General features: G+C 39.6%; 1 protein-coding gene across 1 annotated transcript; it reads right to left on the bottom strand.

Annotated features, from left to right (window-relative positions):
- Positions 1–9,235: 9,235 nt before the first annotated feature.
- LOC133579052 (uncharacterized) lies at positions 9,236–25,898 on the bottom strand. Its single transcript, XM_061933589.2, has 2 exons — positions 25,478–25,898; positions 9,236–12,039 (listed from the first exon to the last, which is right to left on the bottom strand). The coding sequence occupies exons 1-2, from the start codon at positions 25,491–25,493 to the stop codon at positions 9,920–9,922; spliced, it is 2,136 nt and encodes a 711-aa protein (XP_061789573.1). The 5' UTR covers positions 25,494–25,898; the 3' UTR covers positions 9,236–9,919.
- Positions 25,899–27,014: the final 1,116 nt, after the last annotated feature.

The following is a 27,014-nucleotide window of genomic DNA, read 5'->3' as shown; positions in this document are numbered from 1 at the left end:
AGAATGTTGTCTTCAAGTGTTTACCAAGTAAAACATAAACGAGAGTGTTGCGTTCAAATGTCTATTAAGTACATCAATAGTAAGAATGTTGTGTTCTAGTGTTTACCATGTAAAATAATAGTGGGAGTGTTGCGTTCAAATGTCTATTAAGTACATCAATAGTAAGGATGGTGTGTTCAAGTGTTTACCAAGTAAAATAATAGTGTTGCATTCAAATGTCTACTAAGTACATTAAAAGTAAGAATGTTGTGTTCAAGTGTTTACCAAGTAAAACATAAACGAGAGTGTTGCGTTCAAATGTCTATTAAGTACATCAATAGTAAGAATGTTGTGTTCTAGTGTTTACCATGTAAAATAATAGTGGGAGTGTTGCGTTCAAATGTCTATTAAGTACATCAATAGTAAGGATGGTGTGTTCAAGTGTTAACCAAGTAAAATAATAGTGTTGCATTCAAATGTCTACTAAGTACATTAAAAGTAAGAATGTTGTGTTCAAGTGTTTACCAAGTAAAATAATAGTGGGAGTGTTGCGTTCAAATGTCGACTAAGTACATCAACAGTAAGGATGGTGTGTTTAAGTGTTTACCAAGTAAAATAATAGTGTTGCATTCAAATGTCTACTAAGTACATTAAAAGTAAGAATGTTGTGTTCAAGTGTTTACCAAGTAAAACATAAACGAGGGTGTTGCGTTCAAATGTCTACTAAGTAGATCAATAGTAAGAATGTTGTGTTCAAGTGTTTACCAAGTAAAACATAAATAGGAGTGTTGCGTTCAAATGTCTATTAAGTACATCAATAGTAAGAATGTTGTGTTCAAGTGTTTACCATGTAAAATAATAGTGGGAGTGTTGCGTTCAAATGTCTATTAAGTACATCAATAGTAAGGATGGTGTGTTCAAGTGTTTACCAAGTAAAATAATAGTGTTGCATTCAAATGTCTACGAAGTACATTAAAAGTAAGAATGTTGTGTTCAAATGTTTACCAAGTAAAACATAAACGAGAGTGTTGCGTTCAAATGTCTACTAAGTAGATCAATAGTAAGAATGTTGTGTTCAAGTGTTTACCAAGTAAAACATAAACAGGAGTGTTGCGTTCAAATGTCTATTAAGTACATCAATAGTAAGGATGGTGTGTTCAAGTGTTTACCAAGCAAAATAATAGTGTTGCATTCAAATGTCTACTAAGTACATTAAAAGTAAGAATGTTGCGTTCAAGTGCTTACCAAGTAAAACATTAACGAGATTGTTGCGTTCAAATGTCTATTAAGTACATCAATAGTAAAACTGTTGCGTTCAAGTGTTTACCAAGTAAAACATAAACGGGAGATGTGATGTTCATGCATGTTTAATTTTATGCACCAGTAAAAAAACATGGTAACACTTTAGTATGGGGAACATATTCACCATTAATTAGTTGCTTATTAACATGCAAATTGGTAACATATTGGCTCTTAACTAGTCATTATTAAGTACTCATTAATGCTTTATTCGGCTTGGCCTTATTATAACCCTAACCCTCTAACCCTGACCAAATAACTCTAAATTAAGTCTTTATTACTTAGAATATGTTCCCCTAGTGTCCAAATAACTCTAAATTAAGTCTTTGTTACTTAGAATAGGTTCCCCATAATAAAGTGTTACCAAAAACATATAACTATGGCTTGAATTTGAAAAAAAAAAATAGTATTTTTCACTAAAGAAGGGTTCGGTGAATGCGCATATGAAACTGGTGGGGTTCGGTACCTCCAACAAGGTTAAGAACCACTGTTTGTATAATTTATCACACGACTCTTATGCTTAAGGGCCGTTGCTATAGTTATTATCAATTATGCTGAAGTTGTGTTTTTGTCTTTGTGCAAAAGCACAACTTGTAATCTAATCCATTGCAAGCCGCCCCGTATCAGTGTTTGTGTCCAGGAACGGCCTGCCGACAAGCCAAGGCCGAACACCGCGTGCCGTGACGCAGACAAAGCAGAGACAGGGCAATATCACGAGTGTCAGCACATTTGTATAATCATATATTGTGTCTGGAGCTGCTGATTACCCCCATTCCTCTAGCAGCAGGTTTGGTGATGTAATCAGGGACCTCCCAAATAAATATTGGAGCACGTCGGACTGTTACTTAAGTTGTTTCTGTAAAGTACAGTCCAATACGTCTCTCCTCATTGAGCCAAATTTAACTCTGTCTCTGCCTGATTCCTTGTGTCTTGTCTGTTTAATAGATGTCATTACGTGTTTGCACCTGACAATAGGACAGAAGGAGGAAATCCCGTTAAGAACCTGTGGAGGGCAGCAATACACCTAAGATGTTCTACTAGTCTGCTGGAAATAGAAAGAAGAAGAAGAAGGAGGGGAAAGCAAGATGGCATTTGATGGAGGAAGTCTAGACATGGGCATTATAGCTCTGTATTTGTAATCAGTGCATACATGTGCACATATATGTCGTTTTATATAGGCTACCTTTTATTTTGTTTCCCGGGTATCCTGGTTCCTTGATTTTTGTAAATAAAAATAATCCTCATTCGCGCTGCTGGATCAGTTTGAATTACTGGATGGATAGCGGGAAAAGGAACAATATGTGACAAGGAAGGCTGTGCATGGTGCGAGTTAGAGAAGATGCCCGCGCCCCAAGTGGAACAAGCATTTGAACAAAGGGGTTATCGCATGGGTGTCAAACTCCGGCCCGCGGGCCAAATTTGGCCCCGCCGTGTAATTTCACTTGGCCCTTCAGGCGATATCAAATTAACACTAGAGCTGGCCCGCCGATTATATACATCGGCGGTGCCGTGGTAACACCGCATTCACCGCTTATTCTCATACTTGCCAACCCCACCCCCAGTACAATTATTTTATTACATACTATTTACTTATTCTGAAAGTAAAAGTAAACTTGTCCATTTAAAATTTTCCAAACAAAGACATACAACTTATTTTTGTAAAAATATTCAAATATTTAACAATGTATTGGAACAACAGAAGAATAAGGAAAGAAAAAAAAGAAACAGAATAAATAATACACTCATGATATTATGTTTGTCTTTGATGCTCATCGTTTTTATAATGTAATTTAGAATGTGGGAGGTTTTCATATTCTTTTTAAATTTCCTTTGCCATATATATATATATATATATATATATATATATATATATAATATACCCCACATTCCAAAATACATTTTAAAAACGATTAGCATCAAAGAAAAAAATAATATCACGTGTGTAATATTTATTTTGTTTCTTTTGGGGTTTTTGTTTTTCCTTACGCTACTGTTATTTCGATACATAGTTAAATATTTCAATATTATCACGGGAAAAAAATAAGTATATACATATATATATACTGTATATTAAGTTTATGGAGCTATATATATATATATATATATATATATATATATATATATATATATATATATAGGCCTGTTGCACCTCCACGGGTGCCTTGCCTGTGGTGGACTGTGCATGGCAGGGACGTCTTCGTCCCTGAGGCAGGCCTAAACCGAACACCAGATATATATATATATATATACATATAAATATATATATATATATATATATATATATATATATATATATATATATATATATATATATATATATATATATATATATATATATATATAATATATATATACATAATATATATATATATATAATATATATATATAATATATATATATATATAATATATATATATATACACTATAATATATAATATATATATATATACACTATACTACATATACTACATATACTATTAATAATATATATATATATATATATATGTATATATATATATATATATATATAAATATATATATATATATATATATATATATATATATATATATATATATATATATATATATATATATATATATATATATATATATATATATATATATATATATATTGTGATGAGGTGGCGACTTGTCCAGGGTGTACCCCGCCTTCCACCCGATTGTAGCTGGGATAGGCTCCAGCGACCCCCCACGACCCCTTTATATATATAATGACAGAATTTAAAGGGGAACATTATCACCAGACCTATGTAAACGTCAATATATACCTTGATGTTGCAGAAAAAAGACCATATATTTTTTTAACCGATTTCCGAACCATAAATGGGTGAATTTTGGCGAATTAAACGCCTTTCTAATATTCGCTCTCGGAGCGATGACGTCACAACGTGGCGTCACATCGGGAAGCAATCCGCCATTTTCTCAAACACCGAGTCAAATCAGCTCTGTTATTTTCCGTTTTTCGACTGTTTTCCGTACCTTGGAGACATCTTGCCTCGTCGGTGTGTTGTCGGAGGGTGTAACAACACGAACAGGGACGGATTCAAGTTGCACCAGTGGCCCAAAGACGCCAAAGTGGCAAGAAATTGGACGTTTGTTCCGCACACTTTACCGACGAAAGCTATGCTACGACAGAGATGGCAAGAATGTGTGGATATCCTGCGACACTCAAAGCAGATGCATTTCCAACGATAAAGTCAAAGAAATCTGCCGCCAGACCCCCATTGAATTTGCCGGAGTGTGTGAGCAATTCAGGGACAAAGGGCCTCGGTAGCACGGCAAGCAATGGCGGCAGTTTGTTCCTGCAGACGAGCGAGCTAAACCCCCTGGATGTCTTGGATCACAACGTCAAGAGAAGAATATCGACCCTAGCTTCCCTGGCCTGCTGACATGAGGGTATGTCTACAGAATATATTAATTGATGAAAATTGGGCTGTCTGCACCCTCAAAGTGCATGTTGTTGCCAAATGTATTTCATATGCTGTAAACCTAGTTCATAGTTGTTAGTTTCCTTTAATGCCAAACAAACACATACCAATCGTTGGTTAGAAGTCGATCGCCGAATTCGTCCTCGCTTTCTCCCGTGTCGCTGGCTGTCGTGTCGTTTTCGTCGGTTTCGCTTGCATACGGTTCAAAACGATATGGCTCAATCGCTTCAGTTTCTTCTTCAATTTCGTTTTCGCTACCTGCCTCCACACTACAACCATCCGTTTCAATACATGCGTAATCTGTTGAATCGCTTAAGCCGCTGAAATCCGAGTCTGAATCCGAGCTAATGTCGCTATAGCTTGCTGTTCTATGCGCCATGTTTGTTTGTATTGGCATCACTATGTGACGTCACAGGAAAATGGACGGGTGGTTAAAATCAGGCACTTTGAAGCTTTTTTTAGGGATATTGCGTGATGGGTAAAATTTTGAAAAAAACTTCGAAAAATATAATAAGCCACTGGGAACTGATTTTTAATGGTTTTAACAATTCTGAAATTGTGATAATGTTCCCCTGTAACAAAAAAATATTTGGTTTACCTTACATGACTCTGGATATGTAAATATGTGATTTTCCTAGTGGACATAACAGTTTGACAGCATTCTCCAATGGAACATTCTGGAGAAACATCCTGGATTTATTTGGATAGAAGTGAGTTACCGTATTTTCCGCACTATTAGCCGCACCTAAAAACCACAAATTTACTCAAAAGCTGACAGTGCGGCTTATAACCCGGTGCGCTTTATATATGGATTAATATTAAGATTCTTTTTCATAAAGTTTCGGTCTCGCAACTACGGTAAACAGCCGCCATCTTTTTTCCCCGTAGAAGAGGAAGTGCTTCTTCTTCTACGCAAGCAACCGCCAAGGTAAGCACCCGCCCCCATAGAAGAGGAAGCGCTTCTTCTTCTACTGTAAGCAACCACCCGCCCCCGTAGAAGAAGAAGAAGCGCGCGGATATTACGTTTCATTTCCTTTGTGTGTTTACATCTGTAAAGACCACAAAATGGCTCCTACTAAGCGACAGGTTTCCGGTTCATGAAAAGACGCAATCTCTCCATCCGCACACGGACTACTATTTCACAGCAACTGCCTAAAGACTTTCAAGAAAAGCTGGCTACTTTCCGTGCATATTGTAAAAACAAGATAGCTGAAAAAAAGATCCGGCCAGAGAACATTATCAACATGGACGAGGTTCCACTGACTTTTGATATTCCTGTGAACCGCACTGTGGATACAACGGGAGCACGTACGGTGAATATTCGCACCACAGGGAATGAGAAGTCATCCTTCACTGTGGTTCTAGCTTGCCATGCTAATGGCCAGAAACTTCCACCCATGGTGATATTCAAAAGGAAGACCTTGCCAAAAGAGACCTTTCCAGCCGGCGTCATCATAAAAGCTAACTCGAAGGGATGGATGGATGAAGAAAAGATGAGCGAGTGGTTAAGGTAAGTTTACGCGAAGAGGCCGGGTGGCTTTTTTCACGCAGCTCCGTCCATGTTGATATACGACTCCATGCGCGCCCACATCACGCTGGTTTTTAATATATTATTAAAGTTTGACTGACCTATCTGACTGTTTTTTTGACATTCCTTTAGCGCAGTTAGATGCGGCTTATAACACGGGGCGGCTTATAGGTGGACAAAGTTTTGAAATATGCCGTTCATTGAAGGCGCGGCTTATAACCCAGGGCGGCTTATGGTGCGGAAAATACGGTACAAAGGTAAACTTTTTGAATGATTTCCCTTTATTTGTGATGATTTCTTTCTTATGCTCAGTCAATTTTTTTCCAAATTAATTTGAGGAACGTTGTCACCGCCTGCTGTCACCTTGTGGTCTGTATTGTCAGTTTTCCTCTTTTGGTGCAGTTGACCTTGTTCTTACATTTCTCCTTCCTCCTAGAGTTCCTGTGTTGCCCATGTGGGCGGAGTTGTGGGACGTGCACAGCTGCTTCCAATTGACCCTGGTGCTACTTAAGCAGCATCTTGACAGCTGGATGGCACTCGGCGATTCCACTCCACGCCAGTTGATTCCATGCTTCGAGTATTTTGCTACTAGTGATGGCTTGATGAGGCGTCATGAAGCGTTTCGACACATTGCAAAACTGTATTGATACTGTGTCGATACTGTGTCACTAAATACTGACATCTGCTGGACATTAAAAATTCCTACAGGCAACCTATGGACCGACTCAACTGACACTGATTTTATGCTCTAGTACAGGGGTCACCAACCTTTTTGAAACCAAAAACTACTTCTTGGGTACTGATTAATGCGAAGGGCTACCAGTTTGATACACACTTAAATAAATAAATATATTGTCATTTGTAAGTTACACATAAGTGTGATTTAAACAAGAATAGCTAAATAAATACATTTATATATATATTTAAAAAAAAAGGGTATTTCTGTCTGTCATTCCGTCGTACATTTTTTTTTCCTCTTACGGAAGGTTTTTTGTAGGGAATAAATGATGAAAAAAACACTTAATTGAACGGTTTAAAAGAGGAGAAAACAAGAAAAAATTTAAAATAAAATTTTGAAACATAGTTTATCTTCAATTTCGACTCTTTATAATTCAAAATTCAACCGACAAAAAGAAGAGAAAAACTAGCTTATTTGAATCTTTTTGAAAAAATTAAAAAAAGAATTTATGGAACATCATTAGTCATTTTTCCTGATTAAGATACATTTTAGAATTTTGATGACATGTTTTAAATTGGTTAAAATCCAATCTGCACTTTGTTAGAATATTTAACAAATTGGACCAAGCTATATTTCTAACAAAGACAAATCAGTATTTCTTCTAGATTTTCCAGAACAAATTTTTTTAAACAAATTCAAACTACTTTGAAATAAGATGTAAATTTGATTCTACAGATTTTCTAGATTTGCCAGAATAATTTTTTTGAATTTTAATCATAGTAAGTTTGAAGAAATATTCTTCGTCGAAAAAACAGAAGCTAAAATATGTATTATTCTTTACAATAAAAAATAAATAAATTTACTTGAACATTGATTTAAATTGTCAGGAAAGAAGAGGAAGAAATTTAAAAGGTAAAAAGTTATATTTGTTTAAAAATCCTAAAATCATTTTTAAGGTTGTATTTTTTCTCTAAAATTGTATTTCTAAAAGTAATAAGAAGCAAAGTAAAAAATAAATGAATTTATTTAAACAAGTGAAGACCCATCCATCCATCCATTTTCTACCGCTTATTCCAAGTGAAGACCAAGTCTTTAAAATATTTTCTTGGATTTTCAAATTCTATTTGAGTTTTGTCTCTTTTAGAATTAAAAATGTCGAGCAAAGCGAGACCAGCTTGCTAGTAAATAAATACAATTTAAAAAATAGAGGCAGCTCACTGGTAATTGCTGCTCTTTGAGCTATTTTTAGAACAGTACAGCGGGCGACTGATCTGGTCCTTACGGGCTACCTGGTGACCGCGGGCACCGCGTTGGTGACCCCTGCCCTAGTATATACAATAATATAAACCAAGTCATTGTATTTCATTTAGGATTATTTCATATCTTCAATTAAATAAAAATATATTTTTATCTTTTTTAGATACAGTCAATAAATAATGTGAACATGTATCATAACATGGAAATCTAAGAGAACGTGTTGTGGATGATTGTGGACTGGGAATTTTTTTAATTTTATTTTTTACACATTTTTATTTAAAAAAAAAAAGTTTTTCCGACGTATTACATTTTAGACGATTTCTCTGCTTAGTTATTATTTCACCGGCTGTAGAAAAGACCCGCTCACAGGGCACAGAGGAGGCGGGAGTGCGACACAGTTCGCGTATCGGTCACGTGACCAAAACAGCTCATGATCGGTCACGTGACTTTCTAAAAGCGGTACGCGCACCGACACAGGGTTTTGCTCTATGAGCTCGACGCATGCGCCGATGCATCGGTGTTGCCGGACCCATCACTATTTGCTACCTTGGCCATTCCCAGTGCCATCCATCTTGGTGTTGTTTTGTAGTGTGCACGTCTTGTAACTCCAAACCAAGTTGAGTTTATTTTTGTATATAAGTAGCTTTTGTTCTTTTTTCCATGATGCACATTTTGTCTTCTCTTTTTCGCACCGTCGCTTTTTTTTATCTCGTGTTTGTGAGTAGATTTCCGCAGTAAAAGAAGCGTTTTACTCAGCGTCCTGCGCAACCTTGGGTTCCTCTTTACTGTGTTGAACAGCACTCTCACAGAAAGAGTTTCTCTAAAACGCAACACCTTTTGGCGGATAAGTTTGTGATTAAAGGCTATACATATAAAATGAAAGGGACAAGTGGTAGAAAAAATGGATGGATAAAGCTCTGTGGGATGATGTACATTATTGACTTTTCCCTAACATTCCAAACTTTCCCATGTTTTCCAAAATTGTTATTGTTTGAGGGATTCTAAGAAAGGGGAAAACAAATCATGAACAACTTTAAAAAACAATTGTCATGTGTAGTTTTTTAATTAGAAACGCAGATTATTAAAAACAAAACCATCCTTCATAACCTTCCACATATAATGTTGCTATTTTCTCTAATCTACATATTGCATAAAGGGGACTTACATATAAAACAATATTTATATTACAAAACAGAGTAATAAAGATAATTAAAAGAATGGATTATTGAGACCCAATAAATGATTCATAAAGTCACACATTTTAAAAGTAAATGATCTTGTATAAAAGACAACTGCTCAAATTATGTATAAAGTAAATAATAATATGCTTCCAGAAGTGGTCCAGAAGATGTTTCAGATGTGAACCAGTAAATATGAGCTAAGAGGGATTTATGTGTACTTATAAGCAAAGGTATGAACAAATGTAAGACAAATATGTACATCATATAAAGGAGTTCATCTATAAAATCATTAAAAATGATTTCTAAATATCTCTATGCACATAAAAAGTATTTGTAACAAGTTTTGTCCTGTTTATGTTCACCTTTACAGTCAAAGTGTTGTGTTCATTTTTAAATAAAAGTACACAATGTTGTATATTAAAACGTGTACTTGACTGTAAAAAGCAATAATCTAAAATATCTCATCTATAAATGTTAGAATCTATGTGCTGATGTTGTTAGAAGGTCAAAGTTAAAGTTTCGACAGTTTATTTCAAATCCTGCATCTTCATTTGCTGCTGCTGTTCTCACCAGCACACTTGTGTTTCTTACACTGGTACTTAGAAGAGAATCTTTCACCACACACACTGCAACTCAACACTTTCTCACCTGTGTGTGTTCTCATGTGTCTTTTCAAATGCTGACTTTGTATAAAACTTTTACAACATACTGAACATGTATAAGGCTTTTCTCCAGTGTGTGTACTCATGTGTTTTTTCAAATAGTGCCTTTGAGCAAAATATTTACTGCAGATTGAACAGGAAAAAGGTTTTTCTCCAGTGTGTATTCTCATGTGCTTTTTGAAATTTTCCCTTCGAGTAAACTCTTTACCGCAGATTGAACATGAAAAAGGTTGTTCTCCAGTGTGTGTTCTCATGTGTACTTTCAAATGTGGCCTATGAGTAAAATCTTTACCGCAGATTGAACATAAAAAAGGTTTTTCTCCAGTGTGTGTTCTCATGTGTACTTTCAAATGTGGCCTATGAGTAAAATCTTTACTGCAGATTGAACATGAAAAAGGTTTTTCTCCAGTGTGTGTTCTCATGTGTTCTTTTAAACTTTGATTTCTTACAAAACTTTTACCACATTCTGAGCAGGAAAAAGGTTTTTCCCCAGTGTGTATTCTCATGTGTATTTGCAAATGTTGCCTATGAGTAAAATCTTTACCGCAGATTGTACATGAAAAAGGTTTTTCTCCAGTGTGTGTTCTCATGTGTGCTTTTAAACTTTGCTTTCTTACAAAACTTTTACCACATTCTGAGCAGGAAAAAGGTTTTTCTCCAGTGTGTATTCTCATGTGTATTTTCAAATCGTGTCTATGAGTAATATCTTTACCGCAGATTGAACATGAAAAAGGTTTTTCTCCGGTGTGTGTTCTCATGTGTGCTTTCAAATGTTGCCTTTTTATAAAATCTTTACCACAGATTGAACATGAAAAAGGTTTTTCTCCGGTGTGTATTCTCATGTGTTCTTTCAAATGGTGCCTTAGAGTAAAATCTTTACTGCAGATTGAACATGAAAAAGGTTTTTCTCCGGTGTGTGTTCTCATGTGTGCTTTCAAATGTTGCCTTTTTGTAAAATCTTTACCGCAGATTGAACATAAAAAAGGTTTTTCTCCGGTGTGTATTCTCATGTGTTCTTTCAAATTGTGCCTTAGAGTAAAATCTTTACCGCAGATTGAACATGAAAAAGGTTTTCCTCCAGTGTGTCTTTTCATGTGTCTTTTCATATTGCAACGGTCTTTAAAAGTTTTGTCACAGAGAGAACATTTCAAGTGAGTGTTGTCAGTGTGACATGTCTTATCATCTTTAGAGTCTTCATCATCAGTGTCATGAGAGTGTGACGTTGTGTCCTCACTATCTGATAGTGGAGCTAACAGCTTGTCTGCTTGTGATCCTCCACAGTGGTCTCCATCAGCTTCTGTTGTCATGTGTTGTGTTGAGCTGCTGCTTGGAGGCTCCGCCTCTCTCTTCTCCTCACTCTCACCTTTGACCTCATCACCTTCACTCTTCACAGGGACACCAGTCCCTGGCATCTTGGTGACATCAACCTCCTCCAGTCCTTCAATATGCTCTCCCTGCTGACTGATGCTGTGTTCCTCCTCTTCCTCTTTAATGTGAGGGGTCAGTGGGTCCTCCTCTTCGTCCTTAACGAGAGGGCTCAGTGAATCCACCGCTTTCTCTTTAAAATTGGGTGTCAGTGGGTCCTCCTCTTCCTCTTTAAAATATTGTGTCAGTGGGTCCTCCTCTTCCTCTTTAAAATGGGGTGTCAGTGGATCCACCTCTTCCTCCTTAATGTGAGGGATCAGTGGATCCACCACTTCCTCTTTAAAATGGGGTGTCAGTGGGTCCTCCTTTTCCTCTTTAAAATGGGGTGTCAGTGGATCCACCTCTTCCTCCTTAATGTGAGGGATCAGTGGATCCACCACTTCCTCTTTAAAATGGGGTGTCAGTGGGTCCTCCTCTTCCTCTTTACAATGGGGTGTCAGTGGGTCCTCCTCTATCTTTTTAAAATGGGGGATGAGTGGGTATTCCTCTTCCTTCTTAACGTGGGAGGGCTGTGGCTCCTTCGTCCGCATCCTGAAGCTCCACTGCTGTTGCTCAGGGTGAAGATGTTCTTCACAGACGTCTGCAAAGACAAACACACCATCTCTGCTCAGTCACACAATGCATGCAGTACTTTTACATGCACTTAGGAAAAACAAGTTATCGTATGAACTGTCTTGAAATCTCAGTGACGCACAAACACGCTGCTCTTTACAACATTATTCACAGGAAAAGAAAAACAAACCAGGACGACAGGACTTTTTACTATGGATGGACGATATGGTTTAAAATTGATTTTGCGATATATTATTTCATATAGAATTACTAATAGAACCATTTTAAAACAGGCTACACAGGCTCCTAATTTAGTTGCTGAAATATGCAGTAAAACATTACATCATTTCCAGGATTATTTTCTCAAATAAAGTAACCAGATATTAACAGTAAATAAACAAGTACATTAATAATAATTGTTTCCACAAAATGATACAATTAGAAATGACACAATATGTTACTGCATATGTCAGCTGCCAAATTAGGAGCTTTTGTAACCCGCTTTGAAATTCTTCTATTATCATTCATATACCAAATGATATATTGTGACATATATTGTTATTAGGACATAGATTTTAGGTCATATCGCCCATACCAAACATTGGTTCACCGAGTCATTTTGTTTGGCCCACCAAATATATTTATTTTTTTATATTCTTCAGATGTGTGTGTACGTTTAAAATGTTGTACGACTGTTCTACATCACGTGGAAGTGTCATGTCATGGGGTTGGTGTGCTTTTAACTAGGGGTGTGACGATACGGTCAGCTCACCAAAGGATACTTGATATTGGCTTTAGGGAAACGAGATATTTTGGTGGTTAACATGATTCTTACACAAAAGTGTACTTCATGTGTATATGAATGTACTTTCCCTTGTGTGCTTAGTTTTACTGTAACTGTGGATAATATCTATAAACAACCTCAATTGTTTTTCATCTTAAATTTGAAGGATGTTTACTTATCTGACAAATTCAGAGGAAACTGCATTTTTTTTTTAAATGTCGCCTATCATTCACAATCCTAATGTAAGATATATGTTTAAAATTGTTATGAATACTAATTAGTAAATAAATGTGAGCAAAAATCAGCTAACATTGGAGTCAATGGGAGCTCCTCTATTAGACCCACAAAGTCCTCCAAATAACCACTCATTTACATTTTGTGACCTGAATATTAACCAAGTATTAGTGATACTGTTATGATAAGCGCTAACGTTAAAGGGGAACATTATCACAATTTCAGAAGGGTTAAAACCATTAAAAATCAGTTCCCAGTGGCTTATTTTATTTTTCGAAGTTTTTTTAAAAATTTTACCCATCACGCAATATCCCTAAAAAAAGCTTCAAAGTGCCTGATTTTAACCATCGTTATATACACCCGTCCATTTTCCTGTGACGTCACACAGTGATGCCAATACAAACAATCATGGCGGATAGAACAGCAAGGTATAGCGACATTAGCTCGGATTCAGACTCGGATTTCAGCGGCTTAAGCGATTCAACAGATTACGCATGTATTGAAGCGGATGGTTGTAGTGTGGAGGCAGGTAGCGAAAACGAAATTGAAGAAGAAACTGAAGCTATTGAGCCATATCGGTTTGAACCGTATGCAAGCGAAACCGACGAAAACGACACGACAGCCAGCGACACGGGAGAAAGCGAGGACGAATTCGGCGATCGCCTTCTAACCAACGATTGGTATGTGTTTGTTTGGCAATAAAGGAAACTAACAACTATGAACTAGGTTTACAGCATATGAAATACATTTGGCAACAACATGCACTTTGAGAGTGCAGACAGCCCATTTCAGGCGCGCTAAGAACATATATTTTCCACGATTTCAGCACTCAGGTTAACCATACCTAAATAGACACAAAATACTACAAGACTACCCGAATGTACTCGAATGATTGAAAAAAATAAATGTTTTTAAGCTAAATTATTGGTAAACACAGTTTATGTATAATAATTTACGTAAAACCGCGAGTAATGAATAAAGTTTTCATCAATTAATATATTCTGTAGATATACCCTCATCCGCTCTCTTTTCCTGAAAGCTGATCTGTCCAGTTTTGGAGTTGATGTCAGCAGGCCAGGGAAGCTAGGGTCGATATTCTTCTCTTGATCATCTTCGGTGGCATAAGGGACGGTGTGATTCAAGACATCCAGGGGGTTTAGCTCGCTCGTCTGCGGGAACAAACTGCCGCCATTGCTTGCCGTGCTACAGAGGTCCTTTGTCTCTGAATAGTTCACACACTCCGGCAGATTCAATGGGGGTCTGGCGGCAGATTTCTTTGACTTTATCGTTGGAAATGCATCTGCTTTGAGTGTCGCAGGATATCCACACATTCTTGCCATCTCTGTCGTAGCATAGCTTTCGTCGGTAAAGTGTGCGGAACAAACGACTGACCATTTCGTCGGCTTTCCCCACACCCTCGTATTTTGAACAAATTTCGTCCAATTTCTTGCTACTTTCGCATATTTGGGCCACTGGTGCAACTTGAATCCGTCCCTGTTCGTGTTGTTACACCCTCCGACAACACACCGACGAAAGTGAGAAAATGGCGGATTGCTTCCCGATGTGACGTCAGGTTGTGACGTCATCGCTCCGAGAACGAATAATAGAAAGGCGTTTAATTCGCCAAAATTCACCCATTTAGAGTTCGGAAATCGGTTAAAAAAATACATGGTCTTTTATCTGCAACATCAAGGTATATATTGACGCTTACATAGGTCTGGTGATAATGTTCCCCTTTAAGGAACTACTTTTAGTGGCGCATTGATCACAGAAGTATCTAGCTTATGCTGCTATATTGACATACTGAGCTGCTCTCGCCTCTAAGATGGTGAAAGCTAATTCTAGATTATAAATCATGCTTCTCTTATATGGTGAAGGTTGTGGACATAAACCGGAGAACTTGGTCAACTTTGACATCCAACTTAGAACTGGAGATGGCAAGAAAGACACGAAAATACGCTCTTTTGCAGCCACCCTTTTTTTAACCCTTTGCGAGGATTAATTCTTCATCTAAACGGGAAGATATGAACATCCCATGAGTCGGCATCCCAGTTTCGGCAGTAACTAGTAATCTAACGCGTTATTTTTTATATTCAGTAACTCAGTTACCGTTACTACATGATGCGTTACTGCGTTATTTTACGTTATTTTTTATGTAGTATCGGCTAGAAACAGAAGATCTGAGTGTGTTTTATTGGAGCGCTGCGGTGGAAAAGAAAAGGCGTGCTTTCTGTGGGTGGGGGCGGGGGGGGGGGGGGGGGGGGGGACTACCATACCGTAGTTGAGGGGCGCAGAGGAGGCGTTCCTCCAGGGCCTATGTACTTCGGGGCTAACAACCTTCACTTTACCCGGAAGAGGGTCTTTACAGCTGAGGGTGAATGACGAGGCCGGCGGTTTGTTGCAACTTTGTGACTTTATTGGATGCAGCCATCCACCAAGCTAGAGCACCTGCACGCACTCATTGTCGCCGGCCCCTCACTTCTCTCGCCCACTCACTCACTGACGTCACTCACCTCACATGCTGTCATATCTTAAAGGCCTACTGAAACCCACTACTGCCGACCACGCAGTCTGATAGTTTATATATCAATGATGAAATCTTAACATTGCAACACATGCCAATACGGCCGGGTTAGATTAGTAAAGTGCGATTTTAAATTTCCCGCGAAATATCCTGCTGAAAACGTCTCGGTATGATGACGTTTGCGCGTGACGTCACGGATTGTAGAGGACATTTTGGGACACCATTGTGGCCAGCTATTAAGTCGTCTGTTTTCATCGCAAAATTCCACAGTATTCTGGACATCTGTGTTGGTGAATCTTTTGCAATTTGTTCAATGAACAATGGAGACAGCAAAGAAGAAAGCTGTAGGTGGGAAGCGGTGTATTGCGGCCGGCTGCAGCAACACAAACACAGCCGGTGTTTCATTGTTTACATTCCCGAAAGATGACAGTCAAGCTTTACCATTGGCCTGTGGAGAACTGGGACAACAGAGACTCTTACCAGGAGGACTTTGAGTTGGATACGCGGTACCGTGAGTACGCAGCTGCGGCTTCCAAACATTTGATCGCTTGCCCGTACGTGCGTGCCGCTATGTGCATGTCACGTACGTAACTTTGGGGACTTTGGGGAAATATATGTGCTGTATGAACTTTGGGGAGGTGAACGGTACTTTGGGCTGTGGGATTGAGTGTGTTGTGCAGGTGTTTGAGTTGTATTGGCGGGTTATATGGACGGAAGGGGGGAGGTGTTTGTTATGCGGGATTAATTTGTGGCATATTAAATATAAGCCTGGTTGTGTTGTGGCTAATAGAGTATATATATATGTCTGTTTTAGTCATTGCCTCCTGGCTTGGCACTCTGCATCAAGGGTTGGGGGTTAAATCACCAAATGATTCCCGAGTGCGGCCTCCGCAGCCCTCACCTCTCAGGGGGTGAACTTGGGGATGGGTCAAATGCAGAGGATAATTTCACCACGCCTAGTGTGTGATGACCGTTAATGCCTTAACTTTAACTTACATAGGGAATGTGAATGATTCCAAAAAGTGCAGTTCCACTTGAAATTAGAAAATAGAACAACAAGATATCATGTGAAGTGAATTATATTTATTTAGCGCTTTTCTCTAGTGACTCAAAACGCTTTACATAGTGAAAACCAATACCTAAGTCACAAACCCCGTTTCCATATGAGTTGGGAAATTGTGTTAGATGTAAATATAAACAGAATTCAATGATTTACAAATCATTTTCAACCCATATTCAGTTGAATATGCTACAAAGACAACATATTTGATGTTCAAACTGTTAAACTTTTTTTTTTTTGCAAATAATCATTAACTTTAGAATTTGATGCCAGCAACACGTGACAAAGAAGTTGGGAAAGAGGACAATAAACACTGATAAAGTTGAGGAATGCTCATCAAACACTTATTTGGAACATCCCACAGGTGAACAGACAAATTGGGAACAGGTGGGTGCCATGATTGGGTATAAAAGTAGATTCCATGAAATGCTCAGTCATTCACAAACAAGGATGGGGCAAGGGTCACCACTTTGTCAACAAATGCGTGAGTAAATTGTTGAACAGTTGAAGAAAAACCTTTTATAATCAGCTATTGCAAGGAATTTAGGGATTTCACCATCTACGGTCCGTAACATCATCAAAGGGTTCAGAGAATCTGGAGAAATCACTGCACGTAAGCAGCTAAGCCTGTGACCTTCGATCCCTCAGGCTGTACTGCATCAACAAGCGACATCAGTGTGTAAAGGATATCACCACATGGGCTCAGGAACACTTCAGAAACCCACTGTTAGTAACTACAGTTGGTCGCTACATCTGTAAGTGCAAGTTAAAACTCTCCTATGCAAGGCGAAAACCGTTTATCAACAACACCCAGAAACGCCGTCGGCTTCGCTGGGCCTGAGCTCATCTAAGATGGACTGATACAAAGTGGAAAAGTGTTCTGTGGTCTGACGAGTCCACATTTCAAATTGTTTTTGGAAACTGTGGACGTCGTGTCCTCCGGACCAAAGAGGAAAAGAAACATCCGGATTGTTATAGGCACAAAGTTGAAAAGCCAGCATCTGTGATGGTATGGGGGTGTATTAGTGCCCAAGACATGGGTAACTTACACATCTGTGAAGGCGCCATTAATGCTGAAAGGTACATACAGCTTTTGGAGCAACATATGTTGTCATCCAAGCAACGTTACCATGGACGCCCCTGTTTATTTCAGCAAGACAATGCCAAGCCACGTCTTACATTAACGTGGCTTCATAGCAAAAGAGTGCGGGTACTAGACTGGCCTGCCTGTAGTCCAGACCTGTCTCCCATTGAAAATGTGTGGCGCATTATGAAGCCTAAAATACCACAACGGAGACCCCCGGACTGTTGAACAACTTAAGCTGTACATCAAGCAAGAATGGGAAAGAATTCAACCTGAAAAGCTTAAAAAATGTGTCTCCTCAGTTCCCAAACATTTACTGAGTGTTGTTAAAAGGAAAGGCCATGTAACACAGTGGTGAACATGCCCTTTCCCAACTACTTTGGCACGTGTTGCAGCCATGAAATTCTAAGTTAATTATTATTTGCAAAAAAAAAAAAAAGTTTATGAGTTTGAACATCAAATATGTTGTCTTTGTAGTGCATTCAACTGAATATGGGTTGAAAAGGATTTGCAAATCATTGTATTTCATTTATATTTACATCTAACACAATTTCCCAACTCATATGGAAACGGGGTTTGTACATTTAAACCAATATGGGTGGCACTGGGAGCATATGGGTAAAGTGTCTTGCCCAAGGACACAACGGCAGTGACTAGGATGGCAGAAGCTGGGATCGAACCTGGAACTCTCAAGTGGCTGGCACGGCCACCCTACCAACCGAGCTATACCGCCCCAAGTAACAAGAACAGAATATATTAATAATAAATTGCCTCATAGCAAATGTGATGAATTCATCTTATTACTGCCCTTTTTCGGGCTTTCCCTTTTAAAGGGCAAAGTCCTCGCAGGGTCTTTTGTCCTAATGACTGTCTGGTTAAAGTGATGAGACTATAATTTAGGAAAACAATTTATTTACAAATGGACTAGAATAAGTCACTCATTTTTACAGGTAGCTAAAGTTGGGATATAATTAAGATAATGAAGGATGAAGTGATTAAGAAATGTTTAATATAGATTAGAATAGGCCGTGCAACTACCGTATTTTCCGCACCATAAGGCGCCCTGGGTTATAAGCCGCGCCTTCAATGAACGGCATATTTCAAAACTTTGTCCACCTATAAGCCGCCCCGTGTTGTAAGCCGCATCTAACTGCGCTAAAGGAATGTCAAAAAAACAGTCAGATAGGTCAGTCAAACTTTAATAATATATTAAAAACCAGCGTGATGTGGGCGCGCATGGAGTCGTATATCAACATGGACGGAGCTGCGTGAAAAAAGCCACCCGGCCTCTTCGCGTAAACTTACCTTAACCACTCGCTCATCTTTTCTTCATCCATCCATCCCTTCGAGTTAGCTTTTATGATGACGCCGGCTGGAAAGGTCTCTTTTGGCAAGGTCTTCCTTTTGAATATCACCATGGGTGGAAGTTTCTGGCCATTAGCATGGCAAGCTAGAACCACAGTGAAGGATGACTTCTCATTCCCTGTGGTGCGAATATTCACCGTACGTGCTCCCGTTGTATCCACAGTGCGGTTCACAGGAATATCAAAAGTCAGTGGAACCTCGTCCATGTTGATAATGTTCTCTGGCCGGATCTTTTTTCAGCTATCTTGTTTTTACAATATGCACGGAAAGTAGCCAGCTTTTCTTGAAAGTCTTTAGGCAGTTGCTGTGAAATAGTAGTCCGTGTGCGGATGGAGAGATTGCGTCTTTTCATGAACCGGAAACCTGTCGCTTAGTAGGAGCCATTTTGTGGTCTTTACAGATGTAAACACACAAAGGAAATGAAACATAATATCCGCGCGCTTCTTCTTCTTCTACGCGGGCGGGTGGTTGCTTACAGTAGAAGAAGAAGCGCTTCCTGTTCTATGGGGGCGGGTGCTTACCTTGGCGGTTGCTTGCGTAGAAGAGCAAGCAACCCGTAGAAGCCGCCATCTTCTACGGGGAAAAAAGATGGCGGCTGTTTACCGTAGTTGCGAGACCGAAACTTTATGAAAATGAATCTTAATATTAATCCATATATAAAGCGCACCGGGTTATAAGCCGCACTGTCAGCTTTTGAGTAAATTTGTGGTTTTTAGGTGTGGCTAATAGTGCGGAAAATACAGTAATCATACGGCCTGAGTTCCGGTTGAAACTGGGTGCAAGTTCATGCCCACACACATACACTCTTATCGCCCATATTCTTGCCACCGTTTACGTGGCTTCTTGGCCGAGGTCTGAAGGACAACACCAGATATGAAGTCGGAGTCCAGGGAGAAAAAAGCACCAGTCAATATCGCACAGAATGAACCTTCCTGGTGTTACGTGACGGCACAATTACCAAGCTGCGACACCACTACAAAGGCTCCTCTATGCCCGTGCTCGTACCACCTGGCTTGGTAGGCTCGTACCCGCCTAGCAAGCCAAAGACTTTGGTCCAATGACGAAACAGGGAGTAGCTGCCGCTGATTGGACCGACACGCATATACCACATTTTCAACACTCCCCATTGTCTGTTAAAAACATAGCTATGCGCTGCACTTTGGACACACCTGCTGTAGGCTACGAGGAGCTAGCAGCTACACAACAGCTAAACTAAAACAGCACATTTAAGCATATCAAATAATTATAGTTGCTTAATACGTATACAAAGTCTCCAAAACAGAATTCTGATAGAAAGTATCCAGTAACAAACGTGTCCGCATCGTTCAACGCTCTGCGCCATGAGCTTGAGCCACTAGGTGTTGTGAAAGATCAAATTACCATTGCAAAAGCATCCGTCATAAGGTTAGTGTTTTTCTTATATTTGTGTCAATATGTATAAGCATTCTCCAGTAGGGTCGCTATCGCTATAAGGGTCAGTCGATATCGCTTTGGGGTCCGCAACTCTAATGCCGCCCTACAGTGGTCCACAGAGGCTGAAAAGGGTTTCATTGACCTCAAACATGACCTGTCCTCCACCTCCGCTTCTGCTGTCCTTTTTCTTGGATGTTTCCAAATGTGTCTTTTTCAGAAACCAAAGGGGGAGGAGATGTGGGGGGGAGCGCTTTGAGTTTTTGGTTTCTTTGATATGATCAATCCAGTACAAGGGAAAAGGTACTAACTGCCTTGTGTTGACAATTCCAGTGGTTGGCCGGAAGCAACCCCAACCTCTAAGGAGGATGCAAAACCAGTTAATAAATGGCTTGTGAATGACCTCATACCACGACATGGTTTCCCTAAAAAGATTAGATCAGACGACGGTAGCCATTTTAAAAACACCCGCTTAGCTTTGGTCGAAAATGCTCTCGGACTCGAACACAGGTTCGGCTCGATGTACCATCCTCAGTCCCAAAGTAAGGTCGAAAGGATGAACCGGAACATCAAAACGAAATTGGCTGAAATCTGTGCACAGACCAAAATTAATTGGGTTGACACGTTGCCATTGGCTTTAATGATCATCCGAATGTCCGTGAACAAAACTGTTTTATCGCCCTATAAATTGCATGCAGGTCAGCCCTTCCCAGGACCAGCAGCTCCCTTGGAAGCAGGAATCAGCGTAAATCCAAAATGGTATTTTGACCAGATTCAGAATTTGTGGGCCAGTTCCTCTGTACAGACTCCAGGACGGCAGCCAGCCACTACACATTCCCTTCCGCCCGCTGAGTGGGTCAAGGTCATCAAGCACAAGTGGACAGGCTCCTTCAAGGTCATGGAGCAGATGTTCCACACCCTTTGACCCCCAAGCAGTGCCTTTTGGGCCTCAGTTAGTAAGACAGAAAGTTCCACAACTGTTCACGTTATCCCATCTCATCTCATTGTGGAACATGTGAATGTTTGAAGTGGAACTAAATGTGATCTCTGAAAGGGGTACACATTATTTCCAAGGAAGTGCCCCCATCCACATGTACAATACTAGTACCGTATTTTCCGCACTATTAGCCGCACCTAAAAACCACAAATTTACTCAAAAGCTGACAGTGCGGCTTATAACCCGGTGCGCTTTATATATGGATTAATATTAAGATTCATTTTCATAAAGTTTCGGTCTCGCAACTACGGTAAACAGCCGCCATCTTTTTTCCCCGTAGAAGAGGAAGTGCTTCTTCTTCTACGCAAGCAACCGCCAAGGTAAGCACCCGCCCCCATAGAAGAGGAAGCGCTTCTTCTTCTACTGTAAGCAACCACCCGCCCCCGTAGAAGAAGAAGGAGCGTGCGGATATTACGTTTCATTTCCTTTGTGTGTTTACATCTGTAAAGACCACAAAATGGCTCCTACTAAGCGACAGGTTTCCGGTTCATGAAAAGACGCAATCTCTCCATCCGCACACGGACTACTATTTCACAGCAACTGCCTAAAGACTTTCAAGAAAAGCTGGCTACTTTCCGTGCATATTGTAAAAACAAGATAGCTGAAAAAAGATCCGGCCAGAGAACATTATCAACATGGACGAGGTTCCACTGACTTTTGATATTCCTGTGAACCGCACTGTGGATACAACGGGAGCACGTACGGTGAATATTCGCACCACAGGGAATGAGAAGTCATCCTTCACTGTGGTTCTAGCTTGCCATGCTAATGGCCAGAAACTTCCACCCATGGTGATATTCAAAAGGAAGACCTTGCCAAAAGAGACCTTTCCAGCCGGCGTCATCATAAAAGCTAACTCGAAGGGATGGATGGATGAAGAAAAGATGAGCGAGTGGTTAAGGTAAGTTTACGCGAAGAGGCCGGGTGGCTTTTTTCACGCAGCTCCGTCCATGTTGATATACGACTCCATGCGTACCCACATCACGCTGGTTTTTAATATATTATTAAAGTTTGACTGACCTATCTGACTGTTTTTTTGACATTCCTTTAGCGCAGTTAGATGTGGCTTATAACACGGGGCGGCTTATAGGTGGACAAAGTTTTGAAATATGCCGTTCATTGAAGGCGCGGTTTATAACCCAGGGCGGCTTATGGTGCGGAAAATACGGTACATATCTGATGAAAAACAACATTATTTTGTTATATTAATTATAAGTGGGCCAAATCACTTATATTTGAATATTATCTAATGGAAATGACTGCTGTCTGATAATCACATTAATACATACTTGCCAACCCTCCCGGGTTTTCCGGGAGACTCCTGAAATTCAGCGCCTCTCCCGAAAACCTCCCGGGACAAATTTTCTCCCGAAAATCACCCGAAAATCTCCCGAAATTCCGGCGGAGCTGGAGGCCACGCCCCCTCCAGCTCCATGCGGACCTGAGCGAGGACAGCTTGTATTCACGTCCGGTATCCCACAATATAAACAGCGTGCCTGCCCAATCACGTTATAACTGTAGAATGATCGAGGGCGAGTTCTTGGTTTCTTATGTGGGTTTATTGTTAGGCAGTTTCATTAACGTCCTCCCAGCGCGGTAACAACACACAACAACAGCAGTCACGTAAAGCAGTTTGTCTGCCGTAAACAGCAATGTTGTGACACTCTTAAACAGGGCAATACTGCCATCTACTGTACATGCATATGTGACAATAACATCTACGGCTTTTAGAGAGTGCAGTGCACAACTGCGCACACAACAAGGAGACGAAGCAGAAGAACGAGGAAGATACAGCCGTGGCGACGCCGACGACGAGTAAGATGAAGAAATACGCTTGTGAGTTCCAAGCCGCAGCTGTGACTGGACCTGGATAGCCTCCGGGAAGAAGTAGTGGACTACCAAGTGCTTGGCAGTGAAGATCTTCCTCAGGAAGCAAAGATTGATCGGTTTTCGGCCATGCTAGGGAGAGATGGAAGATTCCAGACTCTAGTGCATTTGATGAATGCACTTTTGTGCGTGCCACACAGCAATGCATCATCAGAGAGGGTGTTCAGCATGGTTAGAAAGATAGTGACAGAGAATAGAACAAGGATGGACAATTCAACCCTTAACTCAACAATGAGTAGATAAGTGTTATGTGTGTGTGTATATATATGTGTAAATAAATGAACACTGAAATTCAAGTATTTCTTTTATTTATTTATTTATATATATATATATATATATATATATATATATATATGTATATATATATATATATGTATATATATATATATATATGTATATATATATATACATATATATATATATAGCTAGAATTCACTGAATGTCAAGTATTTCTTATATATGAATATATATATATATATATATGAAATACTCATACTTAAATGAATGATAAATGGGTTGTACTTGTATAGCGCTTTTCTACCTTCAAAGTACTCAAAGCGCTTTGACACTACTTCCACATTTACCCATTCACACACACATTCACACACTGATGGAGGGAACTGCCATGCAAGGCGCTAACCAGCACCCATCAGGAGCAAGGGTGAAGTGTCTTGCTCAGGACACAACGGACATGACGAGGTTGGTACTAGGTGGGGATTGAACCGGGGACCCTCGGGTCGCGCACGGCCACTCTTCCACTGCGCCACGCCGTCCCAACCTTGAGACCTCCGATTTCGGGAGGTGGGTGGGGGCGTGGCTGGGAGCGTGGTTAAGAGGGGAGGAGTATATTTATAGCTAGAATTCACTGAAAGTCAAGTATTTCATATATATATATATATATAAATATATATATATATATATATATATATATATATATATAAAATACTTGACTTTCAGTGAATTCTAGCTATAAATATACATATTTATTTTATTATATATATATATATATATATATGTATACATATATATAAATAAAATAAATACTTGAATTTCAGTGTTCATTTATTTACACATATACACACACATAAGACTCATCTACTCATTGTTGAGTTAAGGGTTGAATTGTCCATCCTTGTTCTATTCTCTGTCACTATTTTTCTAACCATGCTGAACACCCTCTCTGATGATGCATTGCTGTGTGGCACGCACAAAAGTGCTTTCATCAAATGCACTAGAGTCTGGAATCTTCCATCTCTCCCTAGCATAACCCAAAACCGGTCAATCTTTGCTTCCTGAGGAAGATCTTCACTGCCAAGCACTTGGATGTACACTACTTCTTCCTGTAGGCTATCCAGGTCCAATCGCAGCTGCGGCTTGGAACTTACAAGCGTATTTCTTCATCTTACTTGTCGTCGGCGTCACCACGGCTGTATCTTCCTCGTTCTTCTGCTTCGTCTCCTTGTTGTGTGCGCAGTTGTGCACTGCACTCTCTAAAAGCCGTAGATGTTATTGTCACATATGCATGTACAGTAGATGGCAGTATTGTCCTGTTTAAGAGTGTCACAACATTGCTGTTTACGGCAGACAAACTGCTTTACGGTAGACGAAAACGTGACTACTGCTGTTGTTGTGTGTTGCTACGGCGCTGGGAGAACGTTAATGAAACTGCCTAACAATAAACCCACATAAGAAACCAAGAACTCGCCGTCGATCATTCTACAGTTATAACGTGATTGGGCAGGCACGCTGTTTATATTGTGGGAAAGCGGACTCAGGTCCGCATGGAGCTGGAGGGGGCGTGGCCTCCAGCTCCGCCTGAATTTCGGGAGAATATTTGTCCCGGGAGGTTTTCGAGAGAGGCGCTTAATTTCGGGAGTCACCCGGAAAATCTGGGAGGGTTGGCAAGTATGGAAATACTTGACTTGATGAATTCTAGCTGTAAATATACTCCTCCCCTCTTAACCACGCCCCCCCACACCCCACTTCCCGAAATCAGAGGTCTCAAGGTTGGCAAGTATGGTCTGAGTACACCTATTAATCAAAATTATTCCAACACGTCATTTTCATGTTAATGATGAAACATAAAGTTAGTAAAGATGTGAGAGTAAGAAGTAAACAAACCTGTTCTGTGTAACATAACTTGATGTTTCTTGGAAACAGCGTCCAGTAGTCGCTCCTTCTCCTCATTTGTTGGACAACATTCCTGCTATCGTTCTTTCGCACATTTTGACACAATCACAACACTTTACACTCACACTTGATCTTAACTAAGCGATGTGTTGATAAAATCTGCGTCTCTTTGTTAGCAGCTAACAAGCTAAGCTAACTAGCATGCTAAGCTAACTAGCGCGCTAAAACAACTAGCAAGCTAAGCGGGCCTAATAATGTCCAAAGTTGACTGAGACGAGTGGAGTTTATCCTGACACGGAGGATGAATAAAGTGTAGTTAGTAGCGATGTGAGGAGATGTGCCGAGGCTTAGAAGCGTGTGTGGAGTAAAGCAGGACTTTGCTGCAAAGCGCATATCCTCCACGCTTGCTTCACTTAGGGGCGGGGCCAATGAGTCATAGTGATGGGCGAGTCATGAACGAACCGTTCAAAATGTATGTTTTCATGGTGCCCACACAAAAAATGGCAACAAATGATATTTCAAATATATCAACCGTATTTGACTGCGATGAGCTGGCGACTTGTCCAGGGTGTGCCCCGCCTACCGCCCGAATGCAACTGAGATAGGCTCCAGCGACCCCAAAAGGGACAAGCGGTAGAAAATGGATGGATGGATGCATTAGACACTTCAGATTAGTGCTTTTATTTCAGTCAAGTACATGAGTTAATATACACATTTGTGTACTTTAAAATAAACGGAACAATTTCACTGAAAAGGTGAAAATAAACAGTACATAAAATATGTTACATACCATAAACATTGTATGTGTAGATATTCATAATTCACTTTTATACTTATTCATAATAGTGTTTTACATAAGTTTTTTGAAATAATGAAGGGTTACATATTTTATTTTCTAATTGTAGATGTTTCCATAGATGAAGTCCTTTATATGATGTACATATTTGTTTTACATTTGTTCATACTTTTGCTTTTGAGTACTCATAAATCCCCCTTAGTTCATATTTACTGGTTCACATCTGAAAAATCTTCTGGACCACTTCTGGAAGCATATTATTATTTACTTTATACAAACCCCGTTTCCATATGAGTTGGGAAATTGTGTTAGATGTAAATATAAACGGAATGCAATGATTTGCACATCCTTTTCAACCTATATTCATTTGAATGCACTACAAAGACGTGATATTTGATGTTCAAACTCATAAACTTTATTTTTTTTTTGCAAATAATAATTAACTTAGAATGTCATGGCTGCAACACGTAGCAAAGTAGTTGGGAAAGGGCATGTTCACCACTGTGTTACATGGCCTTTCCTTTTAACAACACTCAGTAAACGTTTGGGAACTGAGGAGACACATTTTTTAAGCTTCTCAGGTGGAATTCTTTCCCATTCTTGCTTGATGTACAGCTTAAGTTGTTCAACAGTCCGGGGGTCTCCGTTGTGGTATTTTAGGCTTCATAATGCGCCACACATTTTCAATGGGAGACAGGTCTGGACTACAGACAGGCCAGTCTAGTACCCGCA

Source organism: Nerophis lumbriciformis, linkage group LG03, assembly GCF_033978685.3.
Source record: "Nerophis lumbriciformis linkage group LG03, RoL_Nlum_v2.1, whole genome shotgun sequence".
Classification (NCBI taxonomy): Eukaryota; Metazoa; Chordata; class Actinopteri; order Syngnathiformes; family Syngnathidae; genus Nerophis; species Nerophis lumbriciformis.
Note: the sequence above shows the minus strand (reverse complement) of the source record. Positions and strands in the feature narration are given on the sequence as shown.